At 46.2% G+C, this 13396-nt stretch overlaps 6 protein-coding genes across 6 annotated transcripts; 5 read left to right on the top strand and 1 right to left on the bottom strand.

Moving 5' to 3' along the window:
- Nucleotides 1-535: 535 nt before the first annotated feature.
- Nucleotides 536-2274, top strand: N7443_001779 (uncharacterized protein; the record flags this gene model as incomplete). The annotated part of the gene is made up of 5 exons (XM_056881835.1): nucleotides 536-1241; nucleotides 1293-1461; nucleotides 1515-1894; nucleotides 1945-2010; nucleotides 2063-2274. The coding sequence occupies 5 exons, from the start codon at nucleotides 536-538 to the stop codon at nucleotides 2272-2274; spliced, it is 1533 nt and encodes a 510-aa protein (XP_056743676.1).
- Nucleotides 2275-3968: 1694 nt separating this feature from the next.
- N7443_001778 (uncharacterized protein) lies at nucleotides 3969-4322 on the top strand (the record flags this gene model as incomplete). Its single annotated transcript, XM_056881834.1, has 1 exon — nucleotides 3969-4322. The coding sequence occupies one exon, from the start codon at nucleotides 3969-3971 to the stop codon at nucleotides 4320-4322; it is 354 nt and encodes a 117-aa protein (XP_056743675.1).
- A 520-nt stretch (nucleotides 4323-4842) lies between these two features.
- Nucleotides 4843-6660, top strand: N7443_001777 (uncharacterized protein; the record flags this gene model as incomplete). The annotated part of the gene is made up of 3 exons (XM_056881833.1): nucleotides 4843-4994; nucleotides 5054-5673; nucleotides 5726-6660. The coding sequence occupies 3 exons, from the start codon at nucleotides 4843-4845 to the stop codon at nucleotides 6658-6660; spliced, it is 1707 nt and encodes a 568-aa protein (XP_056743674.1).
- Nucleotides 6661-6978: 318 nt separating this feature from the next.
- N7443_001776 (uncharacterized protein) lies at nucleotides 6979-7349 on the bottom strand (the record flags this gene model as incomplete). Its single annotated transcript, XM_056881832.1, has 2 exons — nucleotides 6979-7066; nucleotides 7102-7349. 2 exons carry the CDS (start codon nucleotides 7347-7349, stop codon nucleotides 6979-6981), a joined length of 336 nt encoding a protein of 111 aa, XP_056743673.1.
- A 938-nt stretch (nucleotides 7350-8287) lies between these two features.
- Nucleotides 8288-9235, top strand: N7443_001775 (uncharacterized protein; the record flags this gene model as incomplete). The annotated part of the gene is made up of 3 exons (XM_056881831.1): nucleotides 8288-8385; nucleotides 8465-8814; nucleotides 8877-9235. The coding sequence occupies 3 exons, from the start codon at nucleotides 8288-8290 to the stop codon at nucleotides 9233-9235; spliced, it is 807 nt and encodes a 268-aa protein (XP_056743672.1).
- Nucleotides 9236-10958: 1723 nt separating this feature from the next.
- Nucleotides 10959-12161, top strand: N7443_001774 (DUF2841 domain-containing protein; the record flags this gene model as incomplete). The annotated part of the gene is made up of 4 exons (XM_056881830.1): nucleotides 10959-11274; nucleotides 11337-11768; nucleotides 11817-12002; nucleotides 12052-12161. The coding sequence occupies 4 exons, from the start codon at nucleotides 10959-10961 to the stop codon at nucleotides 12159-12161; spliced, it is 1044 nt and encodes a 347-aa protein (XP_056743671.1).
- Between the last annotated feature and the right edge of the window lie 1235 nt (nucleotides 12162-13396).

Raw genomic sequence — 13396 nt, 5'->3', positions numbered from 1 at the left:
TCGTAATCAAAAATACCTAAGATCTCGTAACTGCAAACGATCACGGGAACGAGGCTGTGTGGCAGGCCCAGATCCTATCACATTTAATCGTCCGAAATCTGGACAATGAATGTGCCTTCAATTTTCTCGGATGGATTGGAGCCAAAGAAATTCGAATGACTAGAGGATTTGTTGTGGGATACTAGAGCTATCACGAGGGGTGCAAGGCACTTTTTGGACATATCTTCATCTCCAATACCATGCCCAGATATCATATCTTAAAATTGACTGGCGAACAACCTTACCGAGACCATGCAAATATGTTTCTCGTTGATACCGACTTCTGCAAGTAAGCCCAATGCACATATGAGCTTATGCACCATGAAGGTGCTGCGCCGAAAATCGATTGGGTGTGGCAGGGGTATGGGCTCACAGCCCATACCCCTGTCACTTCAGAGTTTAGAACTCTCCTTTCCCCGCTTTCTCCCTTGCAACTGAGCTATCTTCCATTTACATCGATTAGTCCTCTCTTTCTAAAGCTTTTTATGACAACAAGATGGAACACAACGACGCTTTTGACTATATCGCCAACTTGGAAAGACGCATTTATCGCCTGAAGCGGATCCTTAGGGAGTGTGTGCCTTACCTCCCACAGGATGTCATTTTAGGATGTCAGATTCCGCAAGAACTCGATTCATCTCATATTCTCCAACTTCCAGTTTCTCCGGCTCCTCCAGCCCCTTCATCGGTTCAGGATCGAAGGTCACCCCCATCAAGTTCCTCTGCTCCACAGGAAACATGGAGAAAACCATTACGGATTTTCATCGATAAAATACCTTTTGCAAGAAAATGGCCTGGCACCATCTCTCCTCCACCAGTCTCTGTTCTAGACGTCTTATTCCAAAACGATACTGCCCTGAGAGAACGAGATTCCTCAACAACTGATATTCGTTATCGACATTCCGATATCCTACAAACCCTTGGAAATTATGCTTCACTCACACAAAAATGTGTCAACGATGCGAAGTGGGCGAACTTCATTGTGTCCTATCAGAAATTTGTGCTAGGGGCGCTCTGCCATGTTGCATGCTGTCTTGGCGTGGATCCAACCTCAGTGAACAATATGATGCTATCCATTTCAAAAGGAAAACCCGACCATCTTCAGGAACTTCGACATGGAGCAGCTTGGGGGGCCGCGGCAATTGATCGCCTCGAAAGAGAGAGCAGTTGGGATATCAGAAGCGGTGACATCCTCTTCTATTGTCAGTACTCTGCTCCGATATGTCCCTTCTGGAGCTAACGAGCGTATCTAGTCACCCCAACTTTCACCTCTTTGAGATACTGGGCCAAGGCAAACCAATCGATTGCCATATTTACCGATCGCCTGAAAGAAGTTGAATATACAAAAAGCAAGGAGCTCTTGCACACAAATCACCTATCTGTTCCGTGCATAATCAAGTGCATATTTGGAAAGAGAGTCCAGTGCGTGCAAATAACATTTTGAGCATCGCTATCTACTAATCCTCAGCCTCTAGACTCTCGGATGTATGTCAATCCCTACACTGCAGTCTTGATATTGCTCGGAAGTCATTTGCAAAATGGTATCTAGAGCCGTATGGATCGGATGTCATGGATGATATAGAAAGACAACAGCTCTTTTCCCCCATGACACACTCTCCGGGCATTGGGATTGATTATGAGGCTGAAAGTCAAGCAAGATGGCGCTCGCAGCCTTCAAGAGACTTCACAAGCGAAGCGCAAAAAAGGCGTCGTTTGAACAGCGGATTCACTGCGGCACCCGTAGTGTCGTCATCTAATCTAGACGGCCTACCTACCACTCCAAACCTGTCGGCCAATGTGCGAATACAAACAACCTCCAATGAAGTGTCCAATCGGTTCTTACTGAATTTCCCAGGTGAGCCTGCTAGGTAATGAGATGAAGGAATACTACGCTGACTCTCACAGACCATGAACTGGTATGCCCAAGTAGATATGCGAGCTCTGTGGATTTGCCACAACAAGATGACTCACGTAAGTCATGGATAACTGATTGTTTAATACATAAATGCTAAATGACATTCAGGTCAACGTCATCTGCATTTCACCGAAACCACAGGTTCTGCAGATGTGGAAACACTTTCATATGCCCTTCCGTCGTTCAATGCCATCTCTGAGATTCCTTCCATGCCGCATTGCAACTTCACCCGCGCTCAGGAAACGACGGAGCTTCCCTCTAATAACCTTGACTATTGTATACCATCATTTTCCCAGATAACGGGCATTCCCTCCCCTTGATCACAAGCCCAGATTGAGAAATAACAATATCATATCGTCTCTCTACTCCAAGTTACCACGCAGACGCATGAGTTCAGAATCTCTATCAACCCGCTCCATTCTACCGAGTCATCATTCGCTAGTGAGATTTTGGCATCATGATTGACAAGAGACACAGTTGCATTGTCTTCGTGTAGAAGGATCGTTGTTAAAGTACCGTATGGTTCCCGTGGGGATGCTCCGTTCGCAAATTGGATCAAACTTGTTTTCATATTCTACCCCGAGGTCAGCTTCATGCGAACAAAAACGGATATAGACAAAATTCCACACCTCCTTTTGAAAAGGCCGAAGAAGATCTGCTGGAACATTTCGGCATAGCCTCATATGTGGCGCATCGTCCTTTGCCGAAAATTCTGCCGTTGGTAGCCAGTTCCTCAGTTTGTCGCAAGGGTCCTGCTCAGGTTTCTTTGTAGCTGGTCGGAGGTAGGCCATGAGTCCACTCATTAAACAGCCAATAATGCCGTTGAGAGATTCGCATGCAAAGTGTTGCTTTACAGGTTGCGTTAGAAGGTCAAGATCATTGAGACGATCCCTGTGCTCCCATTAGCAAGAAGGCGGGGTTGGGCACAACGGAATTGAGCACGTGAACATTGAACCCCACCATGGTGCTCTCCCCACTTTAGAGACTTAGAACATCCAGCATGGGAGTTATTTATATCTGTTTCATGAATGAATATTTTCAATCTCATTTTAAAAAATAGCCACCTGGCCCCGGAAAATATTCTATGCAGTAATATACCTATATTTTTCTGTAGGTGTCCAATGGGCTTGCCGCGCAGATATCTGCTAATCCAGCGAGAGCTTTTGTCTCCAAGGAGGGTCATAGTTTCAGCAGACTAGGAGAGCTCTCCGATATCTCACCACAAGCCAGGAAGGAGTTTCACATGCGATAGACTTGACCTGAAAGCGACAAAGATTAGACAAAACAGAGCGGGTATTCACGTGATTGGCTGCGACTTCGGGTCTCATTTTCCATAAGCAGAATGGAGTCGCTCTGGTCCCCCTACTTTGGTAAAAGACTACCTGACTTGATTCTCCGAACTCCTAAATCTAGCCAGTACGCTATTTCATTAATCGAAAAGTTGACCTCGCCGTATTGCTTTTTCGGGTACCCATGGGCTTACTCGCAGCCCTCCAAAAACCCACGAGCCCGTATATTACGGCACAGTATTTCCCATGTAACATACAAGTCAACACACATAAGATAGTAATGTTCTTTATATTGTAATCATCCATTTTTTCTTGGCCGATTGGGTCCACGGTCAAAGCCGACCCAGTGAAAGTTGACCTGGTAGGCGCCTGCATGAGACATTTCGCCAAGTCGATCAAAACACAGACTAGATTCAATTAAGCTACAGGAATTATCGTTTTCCTGCACTCATCTGCGATGTAGCGTCGCATGCTTGAAGCGCGATTAATTCAGGGAAACTATAAGTACCATAGCTTTTTTCCCATCAGGAGTCAATTGCCTGCAGCTACCATCCTTCCAAAACGAGAGTTCTGCAACCGCAACCGCAACATAATCAGAAAGCCCATCTCACAGGTCGCTTTTAGAGGGCATTATTTCTTCTCCTCTAATACGCCAAAACGTATGTATCTTCCAAGGAAGAGCATTTTGCTTTCATAATTAACACTCTCTTTCAGCGAGCGTTACCATGCAGAAGGCATTGAAAAAGGCAACCGGCAAGGCTGTCGAAGGAAATATCTGGAAAAAATTCACCAATCCAAGTGTTAGCCGTGGGAAAACCACTTTCCCAAAGACCCAGGCAGAACAAGAAAGTGTCGGGGTTCGATGGGACTATGATGGGGAGGTCACCAAAGCGGATGGGGTTTACCACAAGTTCCAGATGCAGCCAAACGCTGGGAAAGTCCCCTCTTCAATCAAAACGTGGAGGGAAGGCCATGGTGGGACACATGCAGTCATGGCCACTGCCCTGGTGAAGAAAGATGGCTCGAAGGAAGATGCTGAGAAGGGCTTGAACGACGCCGCAGCTTCAATCAAGACTTGAAAAGTTTTAATACTTCGAAACTATGATAGATAGTCAATGCAGCAGAATTTTAATTGGAATCAAATAGAGCAAATTCAGCATCTTTGTATCGTAGAGTAGGCGCCAATATTAGAGATCCAAAGCGTAGTTGGCTTTTTCGTTGCCGCTCGCTATATATAAAGAACCACAGCTATCCAAGGGAATATCATCTGGAGGGTTGACAGCTCGTGCCGGAGGTACTGAAGCCATACGGACTAGGATGACTATTTATGTCAATAACATAGATGCAGTTGGTCGTTCTCCTTCGCAAGCTATTTCAGAATGTGCATACTCACTAACGCCTGAGGCAAAAACTGCGCAACTGCGGGACAATTAGCACTAGCCAATCATATCTCATTTTTCTTATTACCACCAGACTCTTTGCACCAGGGATGATTACCTAATCCACTTCGCTGACGCGACCGCAGCGCGTAGGGGGCAATATAAAATGCCTTCCTGATCATTGCCTACCTCCGCACTACTTCTTTCTCTTGATGAAGTAATGGCTAAGCGTCTATTCGGAGCAACTCCTCGTATTCTCTACTCACACACAACCATCGCCTTTACAAGACGGATCCTCGCACGCCCTGTGTCGACGCTCCCGGAAATGCCTGAGCCTTGTGATTTGTTCGACTACACGTCAGGACGATGGATGTATGTTGCAGGCTTACACAAGGCATTCATGCTGAATAGCTCTGCTGATATGATTGTAGCTATAATGACAATTTGAGACAACGCGAGAGAAGACGAGTTTTCAACATCTCTGAACTTAAGCGCCTTGCTGCCCTAGCTGTACAGCAGAAAAAAGCCGATGTGATCGAATTCAAAAAACTTGCCGAGGGGGGCTTCAATCGAAGTTTTCTGATCACCATGAGAGATGGTTACCAATTTGTTGCACGAATTCCATATCCGGCTACCGAACCAAAATACCTAGTGGTCGCGAGTGAAGTCGCAACGTTGGATTTTCTACGTGCTCATGGTATCCCAGTACCGAAGGTTTTTGACTACTCCGCTGTTGCAGACAATAGTGCGGGTACAGAATACATCTTCCTGGAGTATGTCCAAGGAAAAAATCTAGGGGATGTTTGGTATAGCTTGTCTGAACTTGAAAGAAGAGAATTGGTTGCAAGAATCGTGCAGCTAGAGTACCGTTTATTCAGCTTGCGGTTTCCAGCAAGCGGAAGTCTCTACTACTGCAATGATTTGCCAGATAATTACCCCCGTGTCAATTTTCCAAGCCCAGAATCGACCCAACGCTTCTGCATCGGTCCTGATACTTCGCTACGGTTGTGGTATGGCAAGAGACTTAACTTGTCTGTTGAGCGCGGACCTTGTGAGTGACTTCGGGCGTGGAAAAAAAGACTTTAAAAATTAACTTTCTGAAGACCGAGATCCTTTGGCAGTTCTTACTGCCGGTGCCGAAAAAGAGATGGCTTATCTTGAGAAGTTCGGGCGACCTCTTCAGCCATTCCAGCGACTTCGCCGGGAGGTTTACGACTACCAGCCTCAGTCCCATTTGGAACATGCTGTGGCTCTTAAAAAATACCTTCAAATTGCACCTTACCTTATTCCACATGACTGCCCGGACCTTCATCGCCCAGCCATACGGCACCCCGATCTTCAACCAAACAACATATTTATCACTGATGACATGGAAGTCAAGGGGTTAATTGATTGGCAACACAGCACGATTTTGCCATTATTTTTGCAGTGTGGTATTCCAGAGAGTCTACAAAATTATGGCGACGAGATCTCAGAATCACTACAATTTCCGACTTTGCCGAACAATTTCGATGAATTGGAAGAAATAGAGCAATTTCAGCAAGCAGAACTCCTGCGCAGGCGTCAGCTCCACTATTATTATGTCAAGCTGACAGCAGAAAGAAATCCTGAGCATTACGAGGCCCTGACTCTTCATTTAAGTACCTTGAGGCAGCGGCTTTTCCATCATGCAAGTGACCCTTGGGAGGGTGACAATATGACCTTGACAGCCGATTTAATTGCACTGTCTAGGAAGTGGACAGACTTGACTCGAGATGCGAGGACACCTTGTCCGATTTCTTTTTCAGACGACGAATTGACCGAATGTCTACGGCTGGATCGCGCACAATCTGAAGCAGACGAGCAATTCCATGCTTGCCAAGAAGCGATTGGCGTTGGGCATGAGGGCTGGGTGCCCCTAGCAAACTACGATGAGGCGAAAAGAAACGAAAGAAAACTGAAAGTAGACGCTCTTGATGCTGCCGAAACAGAAGAGGAGAAAACAAGAATCCAAGAAAACTGGATTTTTGACGACTTTTGTGAGGAAGAATACATGTAAAAAATAAGGCTTTGCCGCTGTTTATGTAGTCAACAGTGGACAGAGATGAGGTCACAAGAATATCAGGGGTCGTTGTGGTAACGAACACATACACGTGCGATATACAATCTTCTTGGATTACAGCAGACCAATGGCATTTCCTATATCTAGCAGCACAATGCCATCCCGTCATGACGAAGCATCGGTAGATTTAGGCGAAACAGCCGTCTAGCCAATGTTAGGGATCGTTATGGTTACAATCACAGGCAATACGTATGGAATAACAAACTTCCCGAGCTACTTCAGCAAACTGATGGCATTTCCTATGGGTCTTTCTCTTTAGACTACCTGTAATGAGCCTTTAGTCCTGGTGAATTTTCGAACGAACCGCTTGGTCACTTCTGACCAGGCGAGTTTTTGTTTTTCCCTGAGCTTCACCAGTAGGGATCCTCTTCCACACACCATGAAAGGCCCGTTCTCGAGGGACGTGTATACTCTACATCGTCCGTTTCGCCGCTCGTGCTTGAATAGCTTAATGTAGGCGCCACGTCTTTTTCATGTTTCGAATTGTATCTTGACGCAGACGCGCCCTTTTCGCTCGGCACTGGAGCGCAATGCGACAAGGCACCCTCAAACAGCCAGGACAGGAACTGCTGGCCCACCACTGTTTGAGCAGCCGCCGCCCCACTCGACCGCCTTGGAACCTTCATCCAGCACAGAGCAACAATCGCGATATGAACCTGATGCTTCCAACTTGACGGCAATTGATGCACTTCTTGATTACAAAAGCTCATCACAGGCCTTAAAAAGCCTATTGAACATTATTCTCTTCATCATTGCAGGAAAACAATCATGGCCGAACCATTCATGCTAGCAACCGGAACCCTTGCTCTGGCGACGCTCGCATTTTAGACAAATAACTCGAAAATATTGAGATCAGATCGCAAAAAGTTGATGTGATGATCAAGTGCTGGACTGCATTAGCGGTAAAAAGCATCCATCTCCGAGCAGTTCCTCCTGGTCAAGTCAAACGCGGGCCAGGCCTGGTGACCATTAAGGGCCCGCGCAGCAGAGATTCCAGATATTTGGCTAACGTGCTCCGCAGATAAAGCCTTTCGGTTACTTGAACTGGCCATTGAATCCACAGATTCGGGCGGATCAGTCGCTGGCCTCAAACCTGGAAGCAGCCTCACTCGCATTGGCTTGGCAGAGGCAGCATCTGCATTCAACATCCCGGTCAGTGCGTCCGCCTTTTTTGGACCTCTCAATCATGATCATAATAGGATAAGAGGAGAATAAGAGAATCTGTAGATAGGCCGAGCCGAGCGTAATATACATACTATTGTGGCGGTCAATACTCTCTCCAGAGTCTCGGTAATCGCATTTCCAGTGTCATCCTTCCTGTTTAGACCCGTAATATTACGCCTTCAGCTGGGAAACTTCGAGCCTAGCACCTAATGAAATAACTCCGCTGAATGTGATAGACCATACTGTATGCTTGTTGAATTGGAATTTGATTATAGTCCTAAATGCGGCCCCACAGAGTGACTTATAGAAATTCTAGACATATAAAAGCTAGGAGGGGACATCTCAATTCTCTTGTCGACAAGAGGTCTCTCGCCCTTTCTCTCTCATTTTCCTTCAAGACATGATGGCGGAACTACCAAAGATCAGTGAAAAGGATCGGCAAGGGATCGAAGTACGCACGGAGATGATGAAGAGGAGAAATGTACCATTTACAAGCACGTGAGTTTCATTTTTTATTCGGATTTCAGCAATATTCCATTGATTTTTCTGTGAAACAAAATCTGATTCATGTCCATAGTATCAGTGTTTACTATGACTATGGCCCTTTAGGTGAAGGAAAAATGCCAACAACGACCGCCACGATTAACTTCTGGCCGCCAAAGGAGGAGGATTCGCAACAGCAACGAAACATGGAAACAAAGCTTGATGCCGCAAAGGCTGAATGGAAGAGTACCGCTGGGTACAAGAATCTACGGACTCTTCTTGCAGAGCTCAGTGAAAACGTTGAGGTCTCAAAAATAGTCGGTCTAGGTCTCGGATCCTTGAACAGCCTCAGTTTTGCCTCCGAGGAAATCCAGTACCGTAACAGTGCTCGGTCCTATACTCAGTTGGCAATTGTTCTTGTTATGCAAGAGGAACTCAAATACAGTATGAGAGCATTTGCTAACATCACAATCAAAAGAAAAGCGAAGACGCTGACATTGCCGCAGAGCCTAAGCTGATCTTACAAGATCCAGCCTATGGAGATAATGATATCGATTTCGTGACCAAATCCGGCCCACCAGGGGGTGTACAAGTCACGAATGATCCTGACGGATTCAACCTGATTGATGATAAGACAATATTCTTCAATATAGGAGGTTACTCGGAATTTTGGTATCGCGTCCAAAATGGTCTACTGCCAACCGTTATTATCACCGACCATCTTGAAATACGAGTTGGAGACAAGCCTATGTTGAAACCACAGGAGGACTTACTCAAAAAGTACAAAGCTAGGGAAATAGCCCCCAAGGGTGCTAAAGGCTTGGGTGTCAACAGGGCAACGAAGTTCTGGACATTGTGTGGTTAGACATATGAGTGTATGGAGCTATAGCTGAGGAAGACGAGCTGTGAGGAATGGGATTGCAAGCAAGACAGAAATCTCAAGTAAATAAGTATCATTTCAAAGAGCAGCATTGATGTTATATCCATTCCAATAGTTGATGACCTGGTAGCATGCCAAACGCCCATATGGACAAGTGGAAACTTAAAGTATTTCGACCAGTAAGCTCTGGCAAGCTCTGCTTGCAATAACTCGTCTTAGTAAGCATATATCGAAAATTCTTGGTTGCTGCCTTGCTCTTGTGTGTAGCCAATAAAAGTGATGCCAGCGGGAAATTGCTGTCGGCCAAGAATGTGTTAATCCCATTCCGTAAAATTGTCTGAGGTCTGATGACGTATTATTAGCATGATTGAAAATATGGAAATGTCAATGAGCGAAGCCCCCAGAGAGTTTGATGACGGATCACAGAGGCTCCGATAGAGCGTAGAGAGCTCGAACCTAGTGTGAGCCGGTTGCAATGATAGATGTGACCCTCAGGTATTGTACCGCATTAGTGCAATGCATGGATTAGCGGTAACAAGTCATCCGCGACAGATGAGCTGTTGACAAGCGTTACGAATGGTGGAAGTTAATTCCTCCTAGTCGGGTTAAAAAGAGGCCAGACCTGGTAAATGTGTACAGCGTCCGAATATCAGATAGATTCAAAAGGTAAGTTCTATTTGTAATCCTCCCCCGGGTGGTCAAATTGAGATATAATGTACAGCTGCTATGTCCACTCGCGTCCGGATCGGATGCATGCTTCACACTGGACAGCGTACCCCAATGTAACCTCTTTAGGAACCGCCGGTACATATACTTACCAACGCAGGTCTAGAACTCAAGAGGCACCCACTTGAAGCATCCATGTGGGCCAGATACTGGTGATTCGTCTTCATTAAAACGGTGGCGTACGCCCGGAAGGAGTCTCCCGGGAATACGAAACGTCCGCCCTCTAGCCACCACAGGTGTATCATCGAAACGGGCTTGAACACCAATACGATGAGATAAGCATCCAGCATCTTTTGGCACTTGTCTTAAAATGAATACCTGGTGGGTCAGAATTAATATTGGGATCGACTGGGAGCTCAGCATAATCCCGACGAGTAATTTGGTGTTGGCCCCAGCTGACTCCATATACGAACCGGAAAAGGACACGGTTCATGACAGGTCGCCAGCTCCCAAGACAATTCAGTGCCAAGCTGGCTGTGCCGTGTTTTGGTATATTCCGAATTTACTGCGAGGCTCGGAAGCCTCAACCCGCCAGCCAACCTCATCCCCAAGGATTTGTAGACATTATTTTAAGCTTTTTTATAAAATTTGGAAGCATTCCAATTATCCGCTCTGTTTTTGGACTCAAATAGACGGGCCAAAGTCCATGCAGAAGGCAAGCTTTACTAGGTCTGCAGTAAGTATCAGGCTCTGAGTAGGTTCATACGGTTTTCACTGCACGAGAAATCAACTCCATCCAATTACCATTGAAAACCTAGTTTTGGGTATTATGAGATCCACTCAGTCCATTCCGAGCTTGCATAAAGGGGGCGCCTCCAATAAGACGCAGTGCTAGACCCTGTTGCGGACCGTGAGTCATATCATCTACGTATCTGATGTTTCTGTTTCATGGGCACGGTATTTGCAAGCTACGTTTGAGACTTAAATTGACGGGAACGGCTTCCTGTCATTTCCATTTACCACACTCATTGCAGATATCAATATGAACCGTTCGATCCCGGGCTCAAGTGGACCACTTGAGCGATGGCATTTGGATACTTCTCTGCCTCTGTCTGATATGGTGGCTTCCACAGCCGACGCAGGCTCGACCATTGAGAAAGTTATAAAGGCTCAAAGTCAGAACACCAGTATCAGAAGTTCCCATTTTGCCACCACGTACATGGACAGCGATGGGAAAATTAAGATACACACCTCGGATTCAATATCTGGCTGCTTCGGTGCCAACTCCACCCCAGAAGCGATCGATCGCTCTCTGAGAATGAGAGTCCCAGACCAGGAATGGAGCATGCAGTCTATTCGTGAGTGAAAAGCCTCGAAAAGATGATTTTTTAACACAGCCAACTAGATTCGTGCCATACAGACCCTAGCCAGACACCTACCCCTATGGAATGGAGCACGCAGATGTTGCCTGAATTTTTCAATAATCGCCTAGCCCGAACAACTGGAATAATCCCAGGTGAATGGAAACGTCAACGTCAAAGAAGGGTAAACCGAGCAGGCAGCGTGGCACCAAAGAAACTGGTCCGCCTGCCCCCGAAAAAAGCGCCGTCGCCTCCTACTCCGCCACCCAGTCGAATGAGTCTTCGAGTGGATGATAAAAAGATGTTGCAACGATGGTACAAGAAGGCATTCATGAATCTCAAGCAAGACAATTGCCGTCTCATTGCCAAGTTGTACATGGAATTCGTCGAGCCCAGAGAGCACAAATCTTCCCCGTACGCCGGAAAGGTTCAACCAACATGGTGGCCGGCCGATGTCAAACATCTGGGGCCGGATCAACTTCTTAAAGAAGGTAAAGGGGATGCTTCAAATTGATACCTCGATGCTGATTAGTGGATAGGCCGAGTGAGGCTGCTCGTTCATATATTGTGTGCCATGAAGGAAACACACGCCGTTACTGCGGACAAATTACAGAAGGCCAGTCAGAGCTTGCGACAACACATCAAACCGGTTGACAGCATCCAAATTCTCGAGGAGATTTATTTTGTGCGCGAAATGGAAGAGCGCTTCCTGAACAAGAAGATCAGTAGGTTGGCAAACACGAGTGCGCGATTTTAAAAGCTAATTAATGCCAGCTGAGGACACCTTGGTCCAAGTAAAACATACCCTCCTGCCCGACGCAGTCCACACCCGCGCTTACAACAAAGCTGGACGAAAGCCTCTTAATCCACACATGATCCAATGAGGATCGAACTATTGATGTAATAGCCGCAGCGCTTGCCCCACTGACGATCCAAGCTCGCATTACATTGGAATTATTTGTGTCAGTCTTGGCGCAATGACCAACAGGAAGGATTCTAACTCGCTGATAGATTCTCATGAAAAACTTCAAAGTGGAAAAAGCTCTGTCAGCGCATGGAGTGGTATCTTACCACTAGCAAGCTATGGATCGCCCAGGATATACGATTTCCTATGTTTCTGTATGTAATTCAACCTTACCCACGGACTCGAGCGTTGTGATGCCGAGTATTGGGCCTCACGGGCTGCAGCCTGGGACATGGCCTCAGATCGCTCTCAACAGCTTTCTCTAAACTTTTCCTAGCTTAATCAATAACCCCTCAATCTCTCCTATTGTATGCATTGTTTTCGTTTGATCTCGCTTCTCTGCGCTGCAACTAGGCTATATGAATATAGCCTGTTCCGACAGTTATGAGCCCGGTAGCCTACTGAAGAAATTACTAGAAAAACACGCGTCAATAAGCCACTGTTGAATCCTGCCAGTTTACCCCTGAGCCCGTCCCTTCAAATGATGGAGATCAGGCCCACTAGGGAGTAACCCTAATGCAGTCGCATGTCAACATCACACAGCCTCAACCAGGTTTTGTTTACTAATTTGGTTATATAACGACCCAAGAATCCTCATTTCCAAGCCTAAGCACTGACTTTCATAGCAGAAACAGGGGTCGCAACTCCAACACGAGATATTAGTCACACCTCTGGTAGTAGGTGAACAGAGTCGGGAAATGGACTCCACCCAAGATATGGATTCAACATCTGTGTCTCTGCACTGTGGTGGCTTCAGACATCTTATGACAGCAAGACCAGTGATACCCAAACATTTGAGTCTTGAAAAGGGGGTGGAGGCCTGGCAAGGGGTATCGCGTCAAGCCCTAATAAATCGAGATAGGATCATATTCAAGATGAAAACGACAGAGGCAATCGGAAGATAGCAACGTATTTTAGCTTTGAAATGGCCCTGGAAAGAGAAGCAGTATCTGAGTACTGTTTAATATATGATCTGCAGCCCCACTGAAAGTAAGAACGATCCGCGGTCCAAGCTACTTCCCAGCCAGGCGAAAGCACGCCGCTTATGCCTCTATTATTTCTGTTTATATCTCTCCGAATATTAGTAAGAAGTAAGAGTCTCATATCGCCAAGATGAGCTTTTATTAAAACGAGTAAAGAAATTGAGATTGAAAG

This window comes from Penicillium atrosanguineum (genome assembly GCF_028827265.1).
Source record: "Penicillium atrosanguineum strain IBT 20685 chromosome Unknown utg000002l_segment0_segment0, whole genome shotgun sequence".
Taxonomy (NCBI): domain Eukaryota; kingdom Fungi; phylum Ascomycota; class Eurotiomycetes; order Eurotiales; family Aspergillaceae; genus Penicillium; species Penicillium atrosanguineum.
This window is presented reverse-complemented; position numbering and strand designations above follow the sequence as displayed.